Source organism: Rhincodon typus, chromosome 1 (genome assembly GCF_021869965.1).
Source record: "Rhincodon typus isolate 14 chromosome 1, sRhiTyp1.1, whole genome shotgun sequence".
NCBI classification, from domain to species: domain Eukaryota; kingdom Metazoa; phylum Chordata; class Chondrichthyes; order Orectolobiformes; family Rhincodontidae; genus Rhincodon; species Rhincodon typus.
This window is the reverse complement of record NC_063332.1, coordinates 30,086,788-30,105,599: the sequence shown is the minus strand read 5'-3', so window position 1 is coordinate 30,105,599 and position 18,812 is coordinate 30,086,788. Positions and strand designations below refer to the sequence as shown.

Here is an 18,812-nt window from a genome sequence, read left to right as displayed (position 1 = left end):
TGGATGAACACAGCAGGCCAAGCAGCATCATAGGAGCAGAGAGGCTGCTTGGCCTGCTGTGTTCATCCAGCCCTGCACCTTGTTGTCTCGGATTCTCCAGCATCTGCAGTTCCTACTATCTCTGTTCCAATATAGTGGTGATTCTTTATCCACTAAAATATAGATATTCTCCATTCACCTAAAGCTATCTATCTCCTGGGAGAGATGAAGAAACAGATAGAATTCCAGTCAGAAACATGTCTGCTTTCATAAGGAAACCATGATGTTGAGGTGCCAGTGTTGGACTGGAGTGGACAAAGTTAAAAGTCACACAACACCAGGTTACAGTCCAACAGGTTTATTTGAAATCATAAGCTTTTGGAGCACTACTCCCTCATCACCTGACTAAAGGGTCAGTGCTCCAAAAGCTTGTCAATTCAAATAAACCTGCAGAACTATGAACCTGGTGTCATGTGACTTCTGACCCTTGAGGAAATTGAGATTTCTTGTTCACTGCAAACACAGCTAATTTGTTTCATATGACCAACACTCTCAAAAAAAAGGGACCAATGCCTAATAGCTAACCTAATTCTGTTTTTCCATAACTGGCTTATTCAGCTGATATAATTGGTCCACGTAAATGAAAAACAATAACTTATTAAGTCATGCTCAGATTGTCTACCCTTTTAAAGAATACAAATCAGCTGTTTGGGTTTACCTGTGCAGCTAAGGTGGTGTAAACTAGGAAACAATCTTGTGTCCTGATTCTGCATTCTTTCAAACACCTCAATATCCATAACCATACAAAACCACCATCTGTCTGGTCACCATATTCTAACTAGGGCCCAACAAAACCTTAATTGTACAAGTACAAAGTGGTATGCTTTGATTAATAGTAAATTATCTTGAGAATACAATCTAGAACCTTTTTAACACTTTTGTCAAACATACTGAATCTATAGATTGTCACTTTATATTTTAATAATATATAATAAAATGTGTCACTTTTTAGTATTTCTATTATATTCTCCTTAACTTACTCTAAGTAGAATAATGCCAGGTTTTCCAATCTCTCCAAATACTGGAAAACCTTCTTCCCTAGTACCATCCCTGTACGTTCTCTAAAATTCGACATCCTTCCTGAACTGTGATGCCCAGATTACACACCTCGGTTGAGGACTAACCAGTGATGGTTTATCTTGCCTTCTTTGGTTTTGTATGTCTTTGCCCTTTTACTACTCTTATTTACAAAGTCAATTATTCCATACCTTTGCTTGACCTCATTATTATCTTATCCTACATCTGGTTCATTCCTCAGGGTAATACCTCGATCAATCAACTTACTTGGCTTAAATTTAAGCATGGCAGCTAACAGTCATCTTAATTGGTGCATTATCTACGGCAACACGTCTATCAATCAGCACTGCCATCATATACACATAAATGTTATTTTTCCTTTGCCTGGATACTTCTTGCAAATTGTTCTGATGAGCACAAGCTGAAAAGCTTCAACTAAATGTGTCTTTTCTCAACAAATACCTTGTATCAGTTATGAACAGCTTCAACAATAGCACTATTCATATAATAACTGAAATGACATTTCCTTACTATTACACAAAGATTGAGAGATGACACAATTTAGAGCTTTAAAACATTGTGAAACTTCTTGATAATGTACATATTTCAGTATCAAAAAACTGCAATCATAGACCATAAATATATCATTAGCAACTATCTGTACTCACAAAGTATCTGTTAATATGTCAGTTAACCTCTAATATATAAAATGTCAACAGACATTGCCAAATAAAGGCATAAATTTTCAAATACTATGCACAATAAGTAGCTGGGTAGATGGTCATTGTTGATACATCGGGTTAAATTGTTTGATTCACACTCGATTCCCTGGAAAGCAGGACAGAAATCTCAGAAGAAAAAAAAATCAAAATTACTGTCTTGATATGGTTTTGTTGCTTTATGTGTATTTAATAGCAGGATAAATTAGCAATTGAAATATCCTGAAAGTGCAATAAAAACAAAGATGCTTTGTGATAAGGCTGACAAGAACACAGTTTCAGTGTACTCATGTCATTTGCAGAGATGACTCAAGCTTACTAAACAACAATTTTTGCAGGAAACTGGAATTACAAGCAAATCAGGATGGACAGAAAGAGACACATGAGCAAATCAGATGATATCATACTGTCAACAGCTAAAAACATCTCACAGCTGATGGTAACAGTTGGCAAACATTCAAAATTACACATTCTGACAATCATGCTACTGATCTGAAATGACAAAAGTCAAATAGTAAGTATTGTCCAATGTGCAAGACAGCTTTGCTCTCAGAAATCTTAACATTTGGTACAATTTTCAGAACAGAAACCACCAAAATTATACACAAGGTCCAAAAGGAACTGGTGGATCTTATGTTTCAGGTGCATGATCATCCCTCACAACCAAAGCATTAATGGTGTTCAACTGTCCGGAAAGAATTGGAAATATAAAATTCTTCTAACATTGAATGCCTGAATTGCAAATAACAATTGTCAAACCATTAGCTACACCCAGCAAGAATGCAGACAATAAGAAATTTATGGAGCTTTTTGAGCTTCTATTGAGCATCCTTAACACTGTCTATTTGATGTTGTTTTATCAGACTGTTTAATGGGAACGCAACCGCTTTCAATTAATCAGTGGCTTCTTTATGGGTATCAGAACTAAACCCAGAAATCCCATCCTCCCATTATTGGCACTTCTGCAAAGTCTTTTTTCTAATCTTTCGCTGCCTTTGAAACATCATCTTGCAGAAATATCCAAACTCTGTTCATGCAAAAAGATGAAAGGTCAACCAAGAACCCAGGGAGCTGGATCCAGCCTGGTGCCCTTGCTGTTCCTACAATAAAAGATTCAGTCTCTGGAGGAGCAACAGAGTGGGAGGGAGGGAACCTGTGATTGGAACAGGGGGAACACTGTGGAAGAGACAGAATCGGGGATCTGAGGAGCTGCAAGCAGCTGCTTTGTCTCACTGGTGCTTGCTGCTCCTCCAATCACAACTCTGCTGCCTGCTCCCCATTGATAATCAGCTAGATTGTGGTCCTTTTTCATTTTCTGTGCAAAGATTGGAACATGTATCAAACTGGCAGATTTGAGATGTCAAAGTTAGAAATCTCAACAGAAACTTGTCTCATCCCTAATACTTCAAACTAGTCAGAAAACCATTGATCTGCCACCATTCCACACCTCCTACTTGTCAGGCAATTACATACCATCATGATACAGTGGCAGAATTGTTATGGGGTAATGCCCAGTTGATGAAAGTACCAGAGAAGTCAGTTCCCTGACTGCAACTTGGATGGATGAATCATAATTTAAATAAAACTAGAGTCATGGAGTCATACAACATGGAAACGGACCCTTCAGTCCTACTCATCTGTGCCATCCAAATATCTCAATCTAACCTAGTCGCATTTGCCACCATTTGGGGCATATCCCTCTAAACCCTTCTTGTTCATATATCCATCCAGACGTCTTTTAAAGGTTGTAATTGGGCCAACCTCCACCACCTCCTCTGGTAGCTCGTTCCAATACGCACCATCAGCTGTGCAAAAAAATTATCCCCCAGGTCCCTTTTAAATCCTTCCTGTCTCACAAACCTATGCCCTCTAGTTCTGGACTCTCCCACCCTAAGTAAAGACCTTAGGTATTCACCCTATCCATGCCCCTCATGATTTTAGAAACCGTGATAAGGTAACTGCCCAGGTTCCGACACTCCAGGGAGGAAAGCCCCAGCCTATTCAGTCTCTCTCTATAGCTCAGACCCTCCAGTCCCATCCACGACCTTGTAAATCTTTTGCTCACCCTCTCAAATTTAACAACATCCTTTCTAGACAAGGGCAACCAGAATTGTATGCAGTATTCTAAAAGTGACCTCACCAATGTCCTGTACAACTGCAACATGATCTCCCAGCTCCAATACTCAATGTTCTGACCAATAAAGGCAAGTGTGTCAAAAGCCTTCTTTACCAACCTGTCTACCTCCGCCTTCAAGGAACTATGCATCTGCACTCCCAGGTCTCTTTCTTTGGCAACATTCCCCAGGGTCCTACCATTAACCTACCTTTCCGGCAAGATGGTGGCAGAGTAGAAAGCTCCACCTGGAACTCATCTGCCCCGCCTGTTCTTTTCATTTCATTTATTTTTCTCTTTTCAGCAGTCCCGGAGAAGGGTGTTGGGAAATCTGGATCACGGTGCAGCGCAAGGGGAATGAGTCCTGGAGCAGTGCAGGACTGTTGCTGGACTGGGACCTGACGCTGGCATTCAGACCACATACTGAGCTACTTCTTTTTGAAATTCTTTACCAGGCTGTGATGTCAATCCTTTAACTATGTTATAACTATCTTATATTTTAGACACCGTAAGTAATTCTATTACTTTTCCTTTTATTCCTCTTTTGTACCTGGGTACTTGCACCTAAAATGGTGCCATTAAAGGCAGCCATTGTAAAAACCTTTCACTGTACTCCTGAACTTCTGTACTGGAGTACACGCGACAATAAAAGATATTCCATTCTAAATAAGGGATATTCTGTTAACTGCATAAGTCCTGCCCTGGTTTGCCCTACCAAAATGCAACACCTCACGTTTACTTAAATTAAACTCCATCTGCCCATTGGCCCATCTGATCAAGGTCCCATTATACTCCAAGATAACTTTCTTCACTGTCTACTATTACCACCAATTTGGTGTCATCTGCAAACTTACTAAACATACCAACAAAATTCACATGCAAATCATTTATATAAATGACAAAAAGCAGTAGACCCAGCATCGATCCTTGTGGTACACCACCTGTCACAGTCCTCAAGTCCAAAAGGCAACCCTCTACTACCACCCTCTGCCTCCTACCTTCAAGCTAACTTTATATCCAATTGGCTAGCTCCCCCTGATCCCATGTGATCTAATCTTACTAACCAGTCTACCTGTTACTAAAACATAAAAATGCAATGCTATAGTCTTTGCTTTTGCAATATAAAACAAAATGTTTGACAACTAAAATGATGATAAACAAGCAAAAAAACACTCTGTTCCCTTATAACAGATTCAAGGATTTTTAATAACCCAAGCACACTTTACAGATTGAACAGAGTCAACAGCTTTGTACTGGGATCAATGCAACCGGTACAGCTTACAAGCATTATTGTAATTCTAAGAACATCTAGTGCTGTATCTCTAATAAGACATGGTCCAGCGCGAGCGAGAGCATTTTTTAATACTTTGATGGGCTGAAAGTAATTAACATGTGAACTCATCAGCTGAAACTGTAGATAACCTTTTCTTAATTACAATGCAGCTGACTTAGCTTTTTCCAATGCTATACTACTCCTGACACAAGTTCCTTTTCCTTTTTGTTAAAAAAACCTTCAAAATCTTCACTTCCTTTGCATGGACTATATTGCAACACTCAAATCTGGGATTAATAATAAACTTCTTATTCTAAAATAATTTCATTAATTTAAACTCCTTTTCTTAGGAATGCTACTTATCAGATGTTACTCCATCGACGGACATGTAAACACTTTGGAGCTTGATATACGTATCTCTCTCAAACAACTTCCGTGCCCAGACTAAAAATGAAAGACTAAGTCCTCTGGATAGTTCCCGAGGGACATTCGGTAATTTCTTATTTGGAATTGTGGTTATTTTAGTTTTTCTTAAAAAGCTAATTGTTAACTCCAAATACAGACAAACCAATCCTTAACTAAGAATTCCAAAAAACCAAACTGTATATGTATCACAGTTTCATCAGAATATCCAAACCACCACTATCCACTTTAATATCCTTTGGCTGTTCAACTGTTCTCTCTCTCTTTGGGCTCTATCTCCATCTATCATGTACTCCTTACACCCTCCCCCCCCACCTTACCTTCTGCATATAAACTAACATTTTCCTAGCCACCATCAGTGCTGGGGAAGGGTCACTGGACCCAAAACATTAACTCAGGCTTTTCTTCACAAATGCTGCCAGACCTCCTGAGCTTTTCCAGCAATCTCTAAGAGATAGTAAGAATTGTAGATGCTGGAGTCAGAGATAACAGTGTGGAGCTGGAGGGGAACAGCAGGCCAGGCAGCATCAAAAGAGGAGGAAAGTTGACATTTTGGGTCAGGACCCTTCTTCAGAAATGGGGGAGGGCGAATGGAGTTCTGAAATAAATAAAGGAGGGGTGGGGCTGGAGAAGGTAGGTGGGATGGTGATAGGGAGTGCAGGTAGGTAGTGGTGGAAATTGGTCAGCGAGATGGGAGGAGTGGATTGGTGGGAGAGAAGATGGACAGGTTGTGTCAGGTCAAGGAGGCAGGGATGAGAGGAGGGGTTGGTCATGGGATGAGGCCAGGAGTGGGGAGATTTTGAAACGGGTAAAGTCCACATTAAGACCATTGGGTTGTAGGCTCCCAAGGCGGAATATGAAGTGCTGCTCCTCCAGTTTCTGGGTGGTGTCATTATATCACTGGAGGAGGCCCAAGATGGACATGTTGCCCAGGGAGTGGGAGGGGGAGTTGAAATGGTTTACGACTGGAAGGTGTTGTCATTTGTCGTGAACAGAGGTACAGGTGCTCTACAAAGTGGTCTCTGATCCTCTGCTTGGTCTCACTGAGTTAAGGAGGTCAAACCGGGAGCAGCTGATGCAATAGATCAGACTGACGAATGTGCAGGTGAACCTGTCTGTTCCGAGGGGGGAAGTATAGGGACAGGTGTAGCACTTCCTGCGGTTGCAGGGAAAGGTGCCCGGGGGCGGTGGGGCTAGTGGGGACTGTGGAGCGGACGAGGGAGTCACGGAGAGAGCAGACCCTACGGAAGGCAGATACGGGTGGGGATGGAAATATATCTTTGGTTGCGGGATCGGATTGCAGGTGGCATAAGTGGCGGAGAATGATATGTTGAATACATAGGTTAGTGGGGTGATATGTGAGGACAAGAGGGATTCTGTCTTTGTGTTTGTTGCGGGGAGGAAACGTGAGGGCAGAGGTGCGGGAAACGCAAGAGATGCGGTCGAGAGCATTTTCGACCACTGAAGCTGGGGGAGGGGGGGCGCCAGGGAGAAAGAGTTGCGGTCCTTGAAATAAAAGGACATGTGGGATGTTCACGAGTTGAAAGCCCCATCTTGGGAGCAGATGCGGTGGAGGTGGAGGAATTGGGAGTAGGGGATCGCATTCTTGAAGGAAGATGGGTGAGAGGAGGGGTAGTCTAGGTAGCTGCAGGAGTCTGGTATTGTTTCCACTTAAAAATCATATGCTTTGATCTTCCAAGTAAGCATTTTGTTATGCAATACTGTATTGTGCCTTTTTAAAGTCTGAATAAAGCACTAATGCACATCTTCATCAATCCTCATTATGAGCCAGACACGCTTTCTCTTTAACAGATTCAAGCTAGCTAATTGAGCTGTCTAAGATGATTTGTAGGGTGAAGACAGAGAGAAAAAAAACTATTTTCTCCAGATGCAGAGTCCTGAACATGGGGTAAAAAGGCAGGCAAACTTTTTATTAGATAAAAGAATTGAGAGATTCACTATGGAGAAAAGCTGTTAAAATGAAGATGTGACAAGATTTAACTGAATGGCAGAACAAGGTCAAGCAGTTGATTGGCCTACTCCTGTTCCTGAAAGTTCAGTTTCTTTTGTTACTTTCCATAAACTACAATAATGTTCAACTTTGACATAGCACAAACATTAATTAACCTTCTGACTCAAGTGCTATCACAGATCAAGAACAGGAAGGCATCCCATTGCTGCCATCCACAACATCAAAACCTCCTGTCAATTTGAAATATTACACAATAAGTAATATTGGAAGTAGACGCCTAAATTAGAAGAGCACTGACATTTTTCTGAATTTGTTTTACAACTAGGAAATCAAATTCTCACATTTAATACAGCTGAGTAAATCCAACACTGTACTTGCATTTACTTGTTAATTCACAAAGGTAATTTTATTTCTAATTAATGCAAGTCAGCCTGTGGGAAACTACTTTGTTTGACAGAAGTTACCACAATCCTTTGAGCCAGAATGATGTTAGTAATCCAACTCTTAGGTTTAATAATTGATATGCAGAAAATAAATCATTATGGGGCATTTAATGGAATTTGCCAATTTACATGCCCTTGTATTTTGCAGATCTTGAAGTTTTGCCACACTGTTGCTGCAAGTATGAGCTATCAGTGGCACTGGGAGGGAAATAAATAATGGCAGGCTCTAGAAGGAGGGTAAAGTGAAGGGGTATGATTCAATGTCAGATCAGGTACAGAAAAGGAAACGGAAATAAGGAAAGGGAAGTGGTGTGGTCATATTGTTGCTGGCCTAGTAATCTACAGACCCATATACAGTACTACTCTGATCAAATCCCACCATAGCAGACTTCATAAAGTCACTAGCGTAGAAACAGGCCATTTGGCCCAACAAGTCCACACCAACCCTCCAAAGAGCATCCCACACAGACCCATCTCCCCAACTCTTTCCCTGTAACCCTGCATTTCCCATAGCTAACACACCTAACTTACACATCCATGAACACTATGGGCAATTTAGCATGGCCAATCCACCTAACTTGCACATCTTTGGACTGTGGGAGTAAACCGGAGCACCCACTGGAAACCCAGACAGTCAACCAAGGGTGGCATTCAATCCAGGTTCCTGGCACTGTGAGGCAGCAGTGCTAACCACTGAACTACCATGCCTCCCCAAACTGCGAAACTGAATTATAAAAAAAACCTACAATCAAAAGTTTAATACCATGAAACTACTGTCAATTATTTCAAAACCCATCTTGTTTAGTTGTGCCCTTTTTCCCATTTTGCCAATGACAGACATTATTCCCAAATAATTGCCCTTATTTAAGATCATTCATTAAGCCTCACTCAATTCCCAATACCAGATCCAAAACAGACTGATCATTCATTGCATCCACAACATAGTTTCCTAGAAAAATATCTGAATACAGTTTATGTTTCTTCCTGGTGGCCACCTCTGCCAATTTGATTTTCCCAAAATCATGAAGACTAAAATAATCCATGAATAATGTACTATCTTAATTATCACCTGATTTATTCACTATCCAGCAGAACAATTGCTTTTCTTGTCTACTTTGTCCCTTCCTGGATGATACTAGGGACGAGATTGTTCACATACATGGAAGATGAAAAAGGTGGGATTATTCTCATTGCAGCAGAGAATATTAAGGAAATACCTGAAAAATGCACTTATCCGGCACCTTTCTTGGCCAGGAAACATCTCAAAATGTTTTATAAATCAACTACATATTTTTGAAGTTTAATCATTGTTGAAGTACAGGAAAATCAGACAGACATTCAAAACTGTGAAGGGTTTTGCAAGTCAGGACAAACTGCTTACTCTGGCAACTCTAAGTGTCATAGATGTTAATAATCGGCAAAAGTGTAGGGGATGAAAAGGCTTTTTTCATTGTTTTTAAAAATCCACATTTATATTCATAACCTTTTCGCAGGCATTTTCATTCCTCTTTCATATTAAAGAATAAAATTACTTTCATTGTCGGGAATTGACAACTGGGAATGTTTGTCTTAAATTCAATGATTGCACAGTATCACAATGTGTCTGGCTTCATTAATTTAACCTTTGTAGTTTGGACACAAACAACTAAAAGTAACACATAGACAGAAAGCATATATTTACATAACCTTATGATCTGATTAATCTCAGTTGATGCATCTTTCAAATATCACACCGTGTAATACTTCCATTTCAGTTATCTAGTTTAATCTAAAACACAAAGAAATGAATCAGGAGCAGTAGTATCCCATTCAGCCCTTTGAGCTGGCTCATTATGCATAACCTTTAAAAATTTCAAGGCACAATCATATTTAACAAAGTAGTTATGGTCTCTGCAGCAACAATAGTTCTTTTTTGCCAAGAAATTTCATATCTTGACAATCTTCGACTTACAAGGATGTTGCTGTGATTGGAGGGCTTGAGCTATAGGGAGAGACTGAATAGGCTGGGAGATAGCAAGAACTGCAGATACTGGAGTCAGAGACAACAGTGTGGAGCTCGAGGAACACAGCATGCCAGGCAGCATTAGAGGAGCAGGAAAATTGACGTTTTGGATCAGAATCCTTCTGGGTCCCGACCCGAAAAGTCAACGTTCCTGCTCCTCTGGTACTGCCTGGCCTGCTATGTTCCTGCAGCTCCACACTGAATAGGCTGGGGTTTCTTTCCCTGGAGTGTCAGAGGCTGACGAATGACCTTATAGAGGTTTACAGAATCAGGAGAGGAATGGATAGGGTGAATAGCCAAGGTCTTTTTCCCAGGGTGCGGGGTCCAAAACCAGATGCATAACTTTAAAGGTGAGAGGGGAACATTTGCATGCAGAGAGTGGTGGGTGTGTGGAATGAACTGCCAGAGGAATTGATGGAGGCATGTACAATTACGACATTTAAAAGGCATCCGGACGGTCACGTGATTAGGAAGGGTTTAGAGGGATATGGGCCAAATGCCGGCAAATGGGACTAGATCTGTTTAGTATATCTGGTTGACATGGACAAGTTGGATCGAAGGGTCTGTTCCCATGCTGTATTACTCTATGACTTTAGTGAAAAATACGAAAGTTGTCCTGATCTGCTGGGGGCCAAGATTTTCAATCACACATACAAAAGGAAGCAGGAGCAGACATCCCTGAATGTCAATAGCAGATCCAGCCCAAGGGAGCTGGCAGCAGTGCTTCAAAATTTCAAATGAATGTCAAAATCAGTGACTGCATTTTCAATGCTAGATCTTATCAGCTTTATCACTTTCCTTGGGCATGTACTCCCATCCTGTACTTACCAACAATATATCGGTCAGAAATCATACCTCATATTCACATGCTTCACTCCAATTTCATACACACAGCACTGCTGCAAACCTCACCCTAACATCTCACAGCTTGCATACTTAAACCAGCTATTCAAACATGACAGTGACTATCAGTTCTGAAGAATGGTCCCTCAACTCAAAACATTAATTCTGCTTTTTCTCCACAGTTGCTGCCAGACCTGCTGGGTTTGAACTGCAATTTGTTTTATGACAAACACAGCATCCAGATGGATTGTATGAGAATCATTGAATACATTTTTCTCTCTCTTTCTTGTGGGACAATGTGGTGCACAACTGAAGGCAGTAGGATGAGATGCATTCAATTTTACTGAGAAGTGAATTGAGAAAGCAGAGGTATTGGCCATAATTTTTAATCTTCCTTCCACTTAGTTGGTGCTAGAAGACTGGAGAATTGCAAATGTTGCACCCTTCTTCAAAAAGGTATAAAGATGAGAAACTATATGCCCATCAGCTTAACCTCAGTAATGGAGAATTTTTTTTAGGAATAATTCAGGATAAAATTAATAATCACTTTGGCAAATGCAGATTAATTTTTTTAAAAAAAACTAATATGACTAGTGCAAATCACATTTAACTAACTTGTCTGGTATTTTGTTTTAGTATCAGAGGTTTGATGAGGATGATGCTGTTGATGTGGCGTACATGGACTTCAAAAAGGCATTTGATAAAGTATATACAACAGATTTACAAGCAAAGTTAGTACTCGTGGAATAAAAGGGACAGTAACAACATGGATATGAATTTTTTGCGTGACAGGAAACAAAGCTGTAGTGTAGTTGTCTTCATGATTATGCATCAATGACTTAGAAATTACTATATAGTGCAGTGATTAAAATTTCACAGATAATGTGACACTTGTAACAATTGGTAATGACCAAATAGACGTAGGAGTAGAAATAGGCTATTCAATGAGATCATGGTTGATCTGACAATCCTAAACTCCAGTTTCCTGGTTTCCCCAGAACTCTGTATTCCCTTACTGATTAAAAAATCTCAGCTTTGAACACATTTACTGGCCCAGCCTCAGCAGCTCTCTGCAGTAAAGAATTCCACAGATTCACTACCCTCAGAAATTCTTCCTCATCTGTCTTAAATGTGAAACCCCTTATTCAGATTATGTCCTCTTGTCCTAAAACTCTCCCACAAGGGGAAACAATCCTTCCACATCTACCCTGTCAAGACCCCTAAGAATCTTGTATGTTTCTCAGAATTCATGATATGTGAAGCAGTGATTTAGATAGGGAAGAATGTGCTACAGAACAATTTTTATTTTAACCTCAACTCCAAGTAGTTGGTAATTTAATAGCATGTAGGCATTTTTTAAAAATAAACAAACATGGGGATTATCAAATGATCATGGTTGCTGCAATATACATTCAATTCCAAGTAGGTAAGGAAATTACACACATTTGTAAAATTAATGAGTTCCATTCATATCTCAATTGGAAAATACAGTCCAGCATAGTATTCAGCCAAAGCCTAGGTTTAATCTGCATTAAAGTATTAAACATCCACAGTTATCACATGGCAGTGCTAAACTATCCTTTGCATCCCTGTATATGAGATAGAAAAAATATTCAGAGTGCCTATTCTTGACAACCTGTATCATAATCTGTGAAGTGCAGTGGGTAAACATCCAATTGAAATGGCCCTTTTAGTCAAGCAGACCACAAGCTTGGGCTGCCGAGATTCGTAGATAACTGGGTGAGGACAAAAGACAGACAACACATGGAGAACATAAATCTTCAGCTCCAAGAAAAGTCTCTTCCATGCAAAAGGCATCGACTTAAGCTGGGTTCATTTTCAAATGTCAGTGAATTTAACAGTGTATTGATGATTCCACATTTCCCATTTCCTTGACAGTGCCAGCAGGCAATTTAAACTTAACAAAGGGTATCAGAACCAAACACAACATCTGCCCTCATCTAATATACTTAGTAAAATTTGAACACATTTAACATACATGTGCACAATAACATACATAGCATTGAAACAAAAATAGAAATTTCTGCAAAGGTCAGCAGGTCTGCCAGTATTTGTGGAGAAAATCAGAGTTAACAGTTCAGGTTCAGTGACTCTTCCTCAGAAAGAAGGCTCCATTTGACCCAAAATGTTAACTCTGATTTCTCTCCACAGATGCTGCCAGACCTACTCAACTTTTCCAGCAATTTCTATTTATGCCTCCGATTTACAACATCCGCAGTTCTTTTGGTTTTTCTTTAAGCAGCATGGAGGATGGGTCAATTGCGTGTTTAAAAAAAAAATCATAGCCACTAAATTGGCTTCCATTCCTTTTTCAATTGCACAGAAGTTTGTGATGTTGGTAGATTTGTGTCATAGGTAGACAGGGTGGTTAAGGAGTTTAGCACGCTTGGCTTTCCTGCTCAGACCTTTGAGTATTGGAACAAAAACAGAAATTGCCAGAAAAGCTCTGCAGGTCTGGCAGCATCTGAGAAGAGAAATCAGAATTAATGTTCAGGTCAGTGACCCTTCCTCAGAATGGTATAGGAGTTGGCATGTCACATTGTACAGGATGTTGGCGAGGCCTCTTCTGGAATACTGTGTCAGTTCTGGTCACCCTGTTATAGGAAGGATATTTTTAAACTGGACAGGTTTAGAAAAGATTTAACAACTGAAAGAACTGTAGATGCTGGAAGTCAGAAACAAAAACAAATTGCTGGAAAAGCTGAGCAGGTCTGGCAGCACCTGTGGAACAAAATCAGAGTTAATATTTTGGGTCGAGTGACTCTTTCTCAGAAATGATTTACCAGGATGTTACTGGGAATCAAAAATTTGAGGATTAAGTTAGGCTGGGACATTTTTCCACTGGAGGGTAAGAGATTGAGGGCTGACCTTAGTTTTTAAGATCATTAGGGGCATAGATAAGATGAATAGCAAAGGTCTTTCCCTAAGGTGGGGGACTTCAAAACTAGGGGGCATACTCTTAAGGCAAGAGGAGAAAGATGTAAAAGAGGACATTAGGGGCAACTTTCTTTTTTAAAAAATAAAGTGGTTAGTGTGTAGAATAAACTGCCAGGGAAAGTGGTAGATGCAGATACAAACATAACATTTAAATACATACATGAACAGGAAGAGTTTGGAGTGATATGGGCCAAACGCAGGCAGATGGGATTAGTTTAGTTTGGAAACAATATACCCATTCAGACGCCTTCATGAATATCTGACAGTGCCCTACCTAAGAAAATCCCATCATTCAACCTAATATTATTGTTCATATGCGGGTCTCAGACATTTTCCAGCACTAATTCCATCATTAAGGTTCATTGTGGAACTCGGATTGCGCAGTGGGCTAGTCATCATCGACCACATTTTACATATCAAACACCTGCCTGAAACAAATCCCCACATCCACCCCACTTCCTATCCAAATCAACCAGATATAAAAGTTCGTTCCCAAGAAAGTGACCTCCAAATAAAATCACCCAAAAAGGAAGACAGATTAAAGTTATTATTCACTCCTGCTCTCCCAACTCCTTGAACCTACTTTAAACACCAAGATTAAATTTAAAATGATGCACACAGCCACTCATTCACTCACACGGTCCCATCACGAAAAGTTAGTTTAATCATCTCCGGCTCCTCAAACAAGGGCCCGATCTTATAAGGAAAATAGACAGGCTCATCTGGGAAAGGATTTCACACTCACTCAGTCAGACAAATCAAGAACTGAGCCGTTTTTAGTCCCTCTCCTCACTGAAAAAAAGCCCAACTCGACTCCTCTCAGCCTAACCACCGTTTCTGTTATTTTTAAGCAAAACTTTCAAACTACCTCACGCGCCTCAAACTAAGCCGCGCCGTCCGCCGCTGCGCATGCGCAAAACCTGTCGCCTCCCCGCCTGTCTGACCAGAACCCCGCCTACTGAGCAGGACTCCCTGTTGCTACCGGTCTATTTAAATGTCAATCATCAGCTATGCGTGTTTTAAATGGACTCCCTGTCGATCATAAAGTTACCAGATTATGTATTTTACCATTCTGTTTCGAGATTTCGTCATCCGCCCTTTGCCTCATAGGGGAAATTTAATTAAATTATTCAGTTAAATTATGCCACAGGATTTTGTTCTTTTGTAAGGCCTCTGTTTTATTTTGTGCTGCAATGAGGCGTTTGATAATTGTGATGAGGGCCAGTGTAGTGAATGTTGTCTCCCGGATGGAGAATGACTGTAGGTGAAAGCTGTCTCAGTGTTTGACAGTGAAGGATTTTGAGTGGAGGAGGTCCCATAGCATGGCTCTTCTCAGAGGTGAGTCAAAGTAGAACGATGTTTATCTATCTGCTCGGATCGCAGAATGATAAACAAGGAACACCATTCTTTCTCATAATATCATAAAATGCTTAGTGTAGTTGGGCTCACTCTTTGAATATGGAATAACATTCACCTCCGGTATAATCCAATTGCCTCCTTGAACTTTGTCCCGTTTAAACAGCCTCCATTCTTACTTTTATGGAGAGTGTTTGTCAACTCCAGCCGAGCGCGATGTGAACTGTCAACATTTGAAGAGATGGTAGGAGTCACTTCTAAAACTTTTAAGATGGGGCCGAGTGGACTTGCACTGAAGCAAAGGTGAGAATTGGAGTTCTGAAGAAGGGTCTATAGACCCGAAATATTAACACTGCTTTCTCTCCACAGATATTGTAAGCTTTCCCAGCAATTTCTATTTTTGTTTCTGGTTTCCAGTATCGCTGTTCTTTGGTTTTTATTGTGAGAATGTGCAATATTAAAAAATATATTGCAGTTCTATTTAATCAGGAAATTGTATTCATTTTTAAAGAATGGCTTTCGTCAAAGGAAGTTACTTCGTACAGGACATGCCTGACGATTAGAAATTTTTGATGCTTTCCTACTGGCTGCTAAATTAGTGGAGTTGTATCCAAGAAATGTGGCCACAAGCAATTTTTTTATTTCAGAATGGACATTGATTTCACAAGACTTCTTTAATGTCCACCGAAAGAATTGTGGATGCTGTAAATCAGGAACAACAACAGAAGTTGCTGGAAAAGCTCAGCAGTTCTGAGGAAGGTTCACAGAACCCAAAACATTAACTCTCATTTTTCTTCATAGATGCTGCCACACCTGCTGAGCTTACTGAGGAAGGGTCACCGGACCCGAAACGTTAACTCTGTTTTCTCCTCCATAGATGCTGCCAGACCTGCTGAGCTTTTCCAGCAACTTTGTTTTTGTTTCTGATTTACTGCATCCGCAGTTGTTTTGGTTTTTAACTGATGTGTTTGTTCTTTAATGTCCAGTCTTGCCTTAAGTGGTCAGGGAATTAGGCTTGTGATGTTCTTTTTAACAGAAAAAGGTGTATTTTTGTGAGAAGTAGGAAAGGTTACTGATGGTGTAATCAAAAAGATACACATTTTAAGAACGGTATTGGCGGAAGTGAGTGAGGTGCTAGCTGTGGAGAGAATGAAAACTCTCAAACTGACGGTGGTTGAAAGCATAACAGATCTATCAGAAGGCGATTTATGATTTTTGTTGAGGAGCTTTTGTTGGAAATCTTGCACTTACAATTACTTTGTGTCCTGCTCTAAAATAAATGTAGTTTTTTGTTTTCCAACTAGCAACCACATTTCAAAGATAATTGAGACTTGTGACCCAATCGTACAGATCTACGACTGAAATAACATGTTGGTTATAGAATATCAGTGGTTTTTCAGTCTCTTTTCTTTAATTCATGTGGCTGGTTTCCCCTTTTCTAGTAGAGATTTTTCAAAAGTGATGAACTGGGAGGTTTTTTTAATAGTAGTTCATGTGCTGCTAATATGTCCCGAATTATTTGAGAAACTTAGTGTAGATTTGTAATTGCAAGGAATGAAAAAATTCAAATATCTGCTTAATAAATGGAGATATGATTTGTTTTAAGAGGTTATCAAAATGTGTTCCTTGTTTAAAAGCAGAACTGAGATTGATGTATCTATTAGTAATAGCAAATGTTTATCATTTGATTCATTGTAGCTGTATATTTTACCTTCTAGCAGTTGTTCCCTCCAATCTAGAATTGTCTATACAGCGACATATAAATGCAGTGATTCGAGAAGGTGGCTCACCACAACCCCTCAAGGACAACTAGGGATGGGCAATAAATGTGGGTCCAGCCTATATTTATTGCAGGCTTGTATGAGCATTTAAAAGGAATTTTAAGCCATTTGAAATTTGAGTTACTCAGTTCTGGATTTTAAAGAAAATATTTAGAAGAGGAAAATAAATTTGCATTTCTAAAGTATCTTTTATGACCTCATCCTAAAGCACTTTGCAGCCAATAATTTGCTGTGGCAGTACAGGGAAATGTGGCAGACAGATTGGTCTTCCCCAACTGCCAATGAGATATGATGAGATGATACTACAGGACTATATACAGCACAGAAATTAACTATTCAACCCATCCAGTCCGTGCCTGCATTTGTGCCCTACTCACGCTTCCTCCCATCCTTCCTTATCTGACTCTTATCAGTAGGCCCTTCTATTCTCTTTCTAATTTTCTCTTAAATGCATCTATACTTTTCAACCCAACTACTCAGCGATTCTCACATTCTCACTGCCCACTTGTAAAGAAGTTTCTTGAATTGTCTGTTTTCTTTGGTGACTATCTTGCATTGCATTGATGGCCTCTAATTTTGTTCTTTTTCCTTTATAAATGGAAATGAGATATGCATTTATATAATGTTTTTAATGTGTAAAATGTCATCGGGTGCTTAAGCACTATTAAACAACATTTGACACTGATTCACTTAATGAGATATTAGTGCAGATGACCAACAGTTTTAAGCAGCATCTTGAAGGAGAAATGAAAGGAAGAGAGACCAAGAAGTTTGCAGAGAATTGGAGATCATGGCTTCAGCAACTGAAGGCGTGGTTGCCATTGGTTGAGCAATTAAAATCAGTGATGCGCAAAAAGGGGGCTTGCAGATGTCTTGGAGTGTTGTAGAGGAAACTACACAGGTAAGAAGGAGCCAACAGCGTCCTAAAAATGGGGATTAAAAATTTAAAACTGCAGCTTTGCTCAACTTGGAATTCAGTGAAGTTCAGGAGCAGTGGGTAATGGAACATGGTGCAAATTAGGATGTAGGTAGGCTTTAGTTTTTGGAGGGTAGAAGACAGAAAGCTGGTCAGGTGTGTGGTGGAAAATTCGAGTCTATAAGTAAGGCATGGATGATATTAGCAGTAGGTGTGCTGAGGCGAGGTACTGTTATAAGGTGGAAGTACTTGGCAGTGACACTGGACATGCACTTGGAAACTCATTATTGGATCAGATATAGTAGTAAAGTTATGAATGATCTGATACAGTAGCAGGATTGAGTTAGTAGCAAAAGGAGTTTGTGGCAGTGGTTTCAGTCTTAATATTTAAAAGCAAAATACTGCAGATGTTCGAAATCCGAAATGAAAACTGTTAGAGACGGCAGGTCCAGCAACATCTTTGGAGAGGGGAATAGAGTTGACATTTTGAGTCCAATGAACTTCATTTGGAATATCAGTATTTAGTTAGAGGAAATTTTTACTCATCCATTTGTCAACATAAGATAAGTAGTCTAACAATTTAGAGATAGTAGTCAGGGTTGGGGGATGGGGGTCATGGTCACAAGGACACAGAGGTTGACAGCACAGAAAAAGGCTGTTTGGCCTATTAAGTCTGTGCCAGTCAGAAATGAGCGCCTGACTATTCCAATCCTATTTTCTAGCACTTGGCTCATCACCTTGTGTGCTTTAGCATTGCAAGTGCATTTCTAGATACTACTTCAATATTATGAGGGTTTCTGCAATACCACTCTAACAAGCAGCAAGTTCCAGATCCCAGCACTCTCTGGAAGAAAAATGAAAGATGTCCCCTCTAAACCCTTTGCCTTGTACCTTGAATCCATGCCCCCTTGTCATTGACCCCTCCACCAAATGGAAAGGTAATTCCTGTTTACCCAA

General features: G+C 40.0%; 1 protein-coding gene, 1 long non-coding RNA gene and 1 other non-coding gene across 3 annotated transcripts in view; 1 reads left to right on the top strand and 2 right to left on the bottom strand.

The window, feature by feature from the left end:
- Positions 1-14,705, bottom strand: part of LOC125483588 — a 23,340-nt gene extending 8,635 nt beyond the window's left edge. Inside the window, exon 1 of the long non-coding RNA XR_007262542.1 lies at positions 14,671-14,705. This is a non-coding gene — a long non-coding RNA (uncharacterized LOC125483588). The remainder of the gene's footprint in view (positions 1-14,670) is intronic.
- Positions 14,121-14,207, bottom strand: LOC125484988. The gene has a single exon (XR_007263772.1). It is a non-coding gene; the product is annotated as a small Cajal body-specific RNA 18 (non-coding RNA).
- Positions 14,706-14,856: 151 nt separating the features above from the next.
- The window catches only part of acaa2 (acetyl-CoA acyltransferase 2), a 61,106-nt gene continuing 57,150 nt past the window's right edge, over positions 14,857-18,812 (top strand). The window contains exon 1 of the mRNA XM_048598160.1: positions 14,857-15,140. Coding sequence (XP_048454117.1) covers positions 15,125-15,140 — 16 coding nt within the window. The 5' untranslated portion in view covers positions 14,857-15,124. The remainder of the gene's footprint in view (positions 15,141-18,812) is intronic.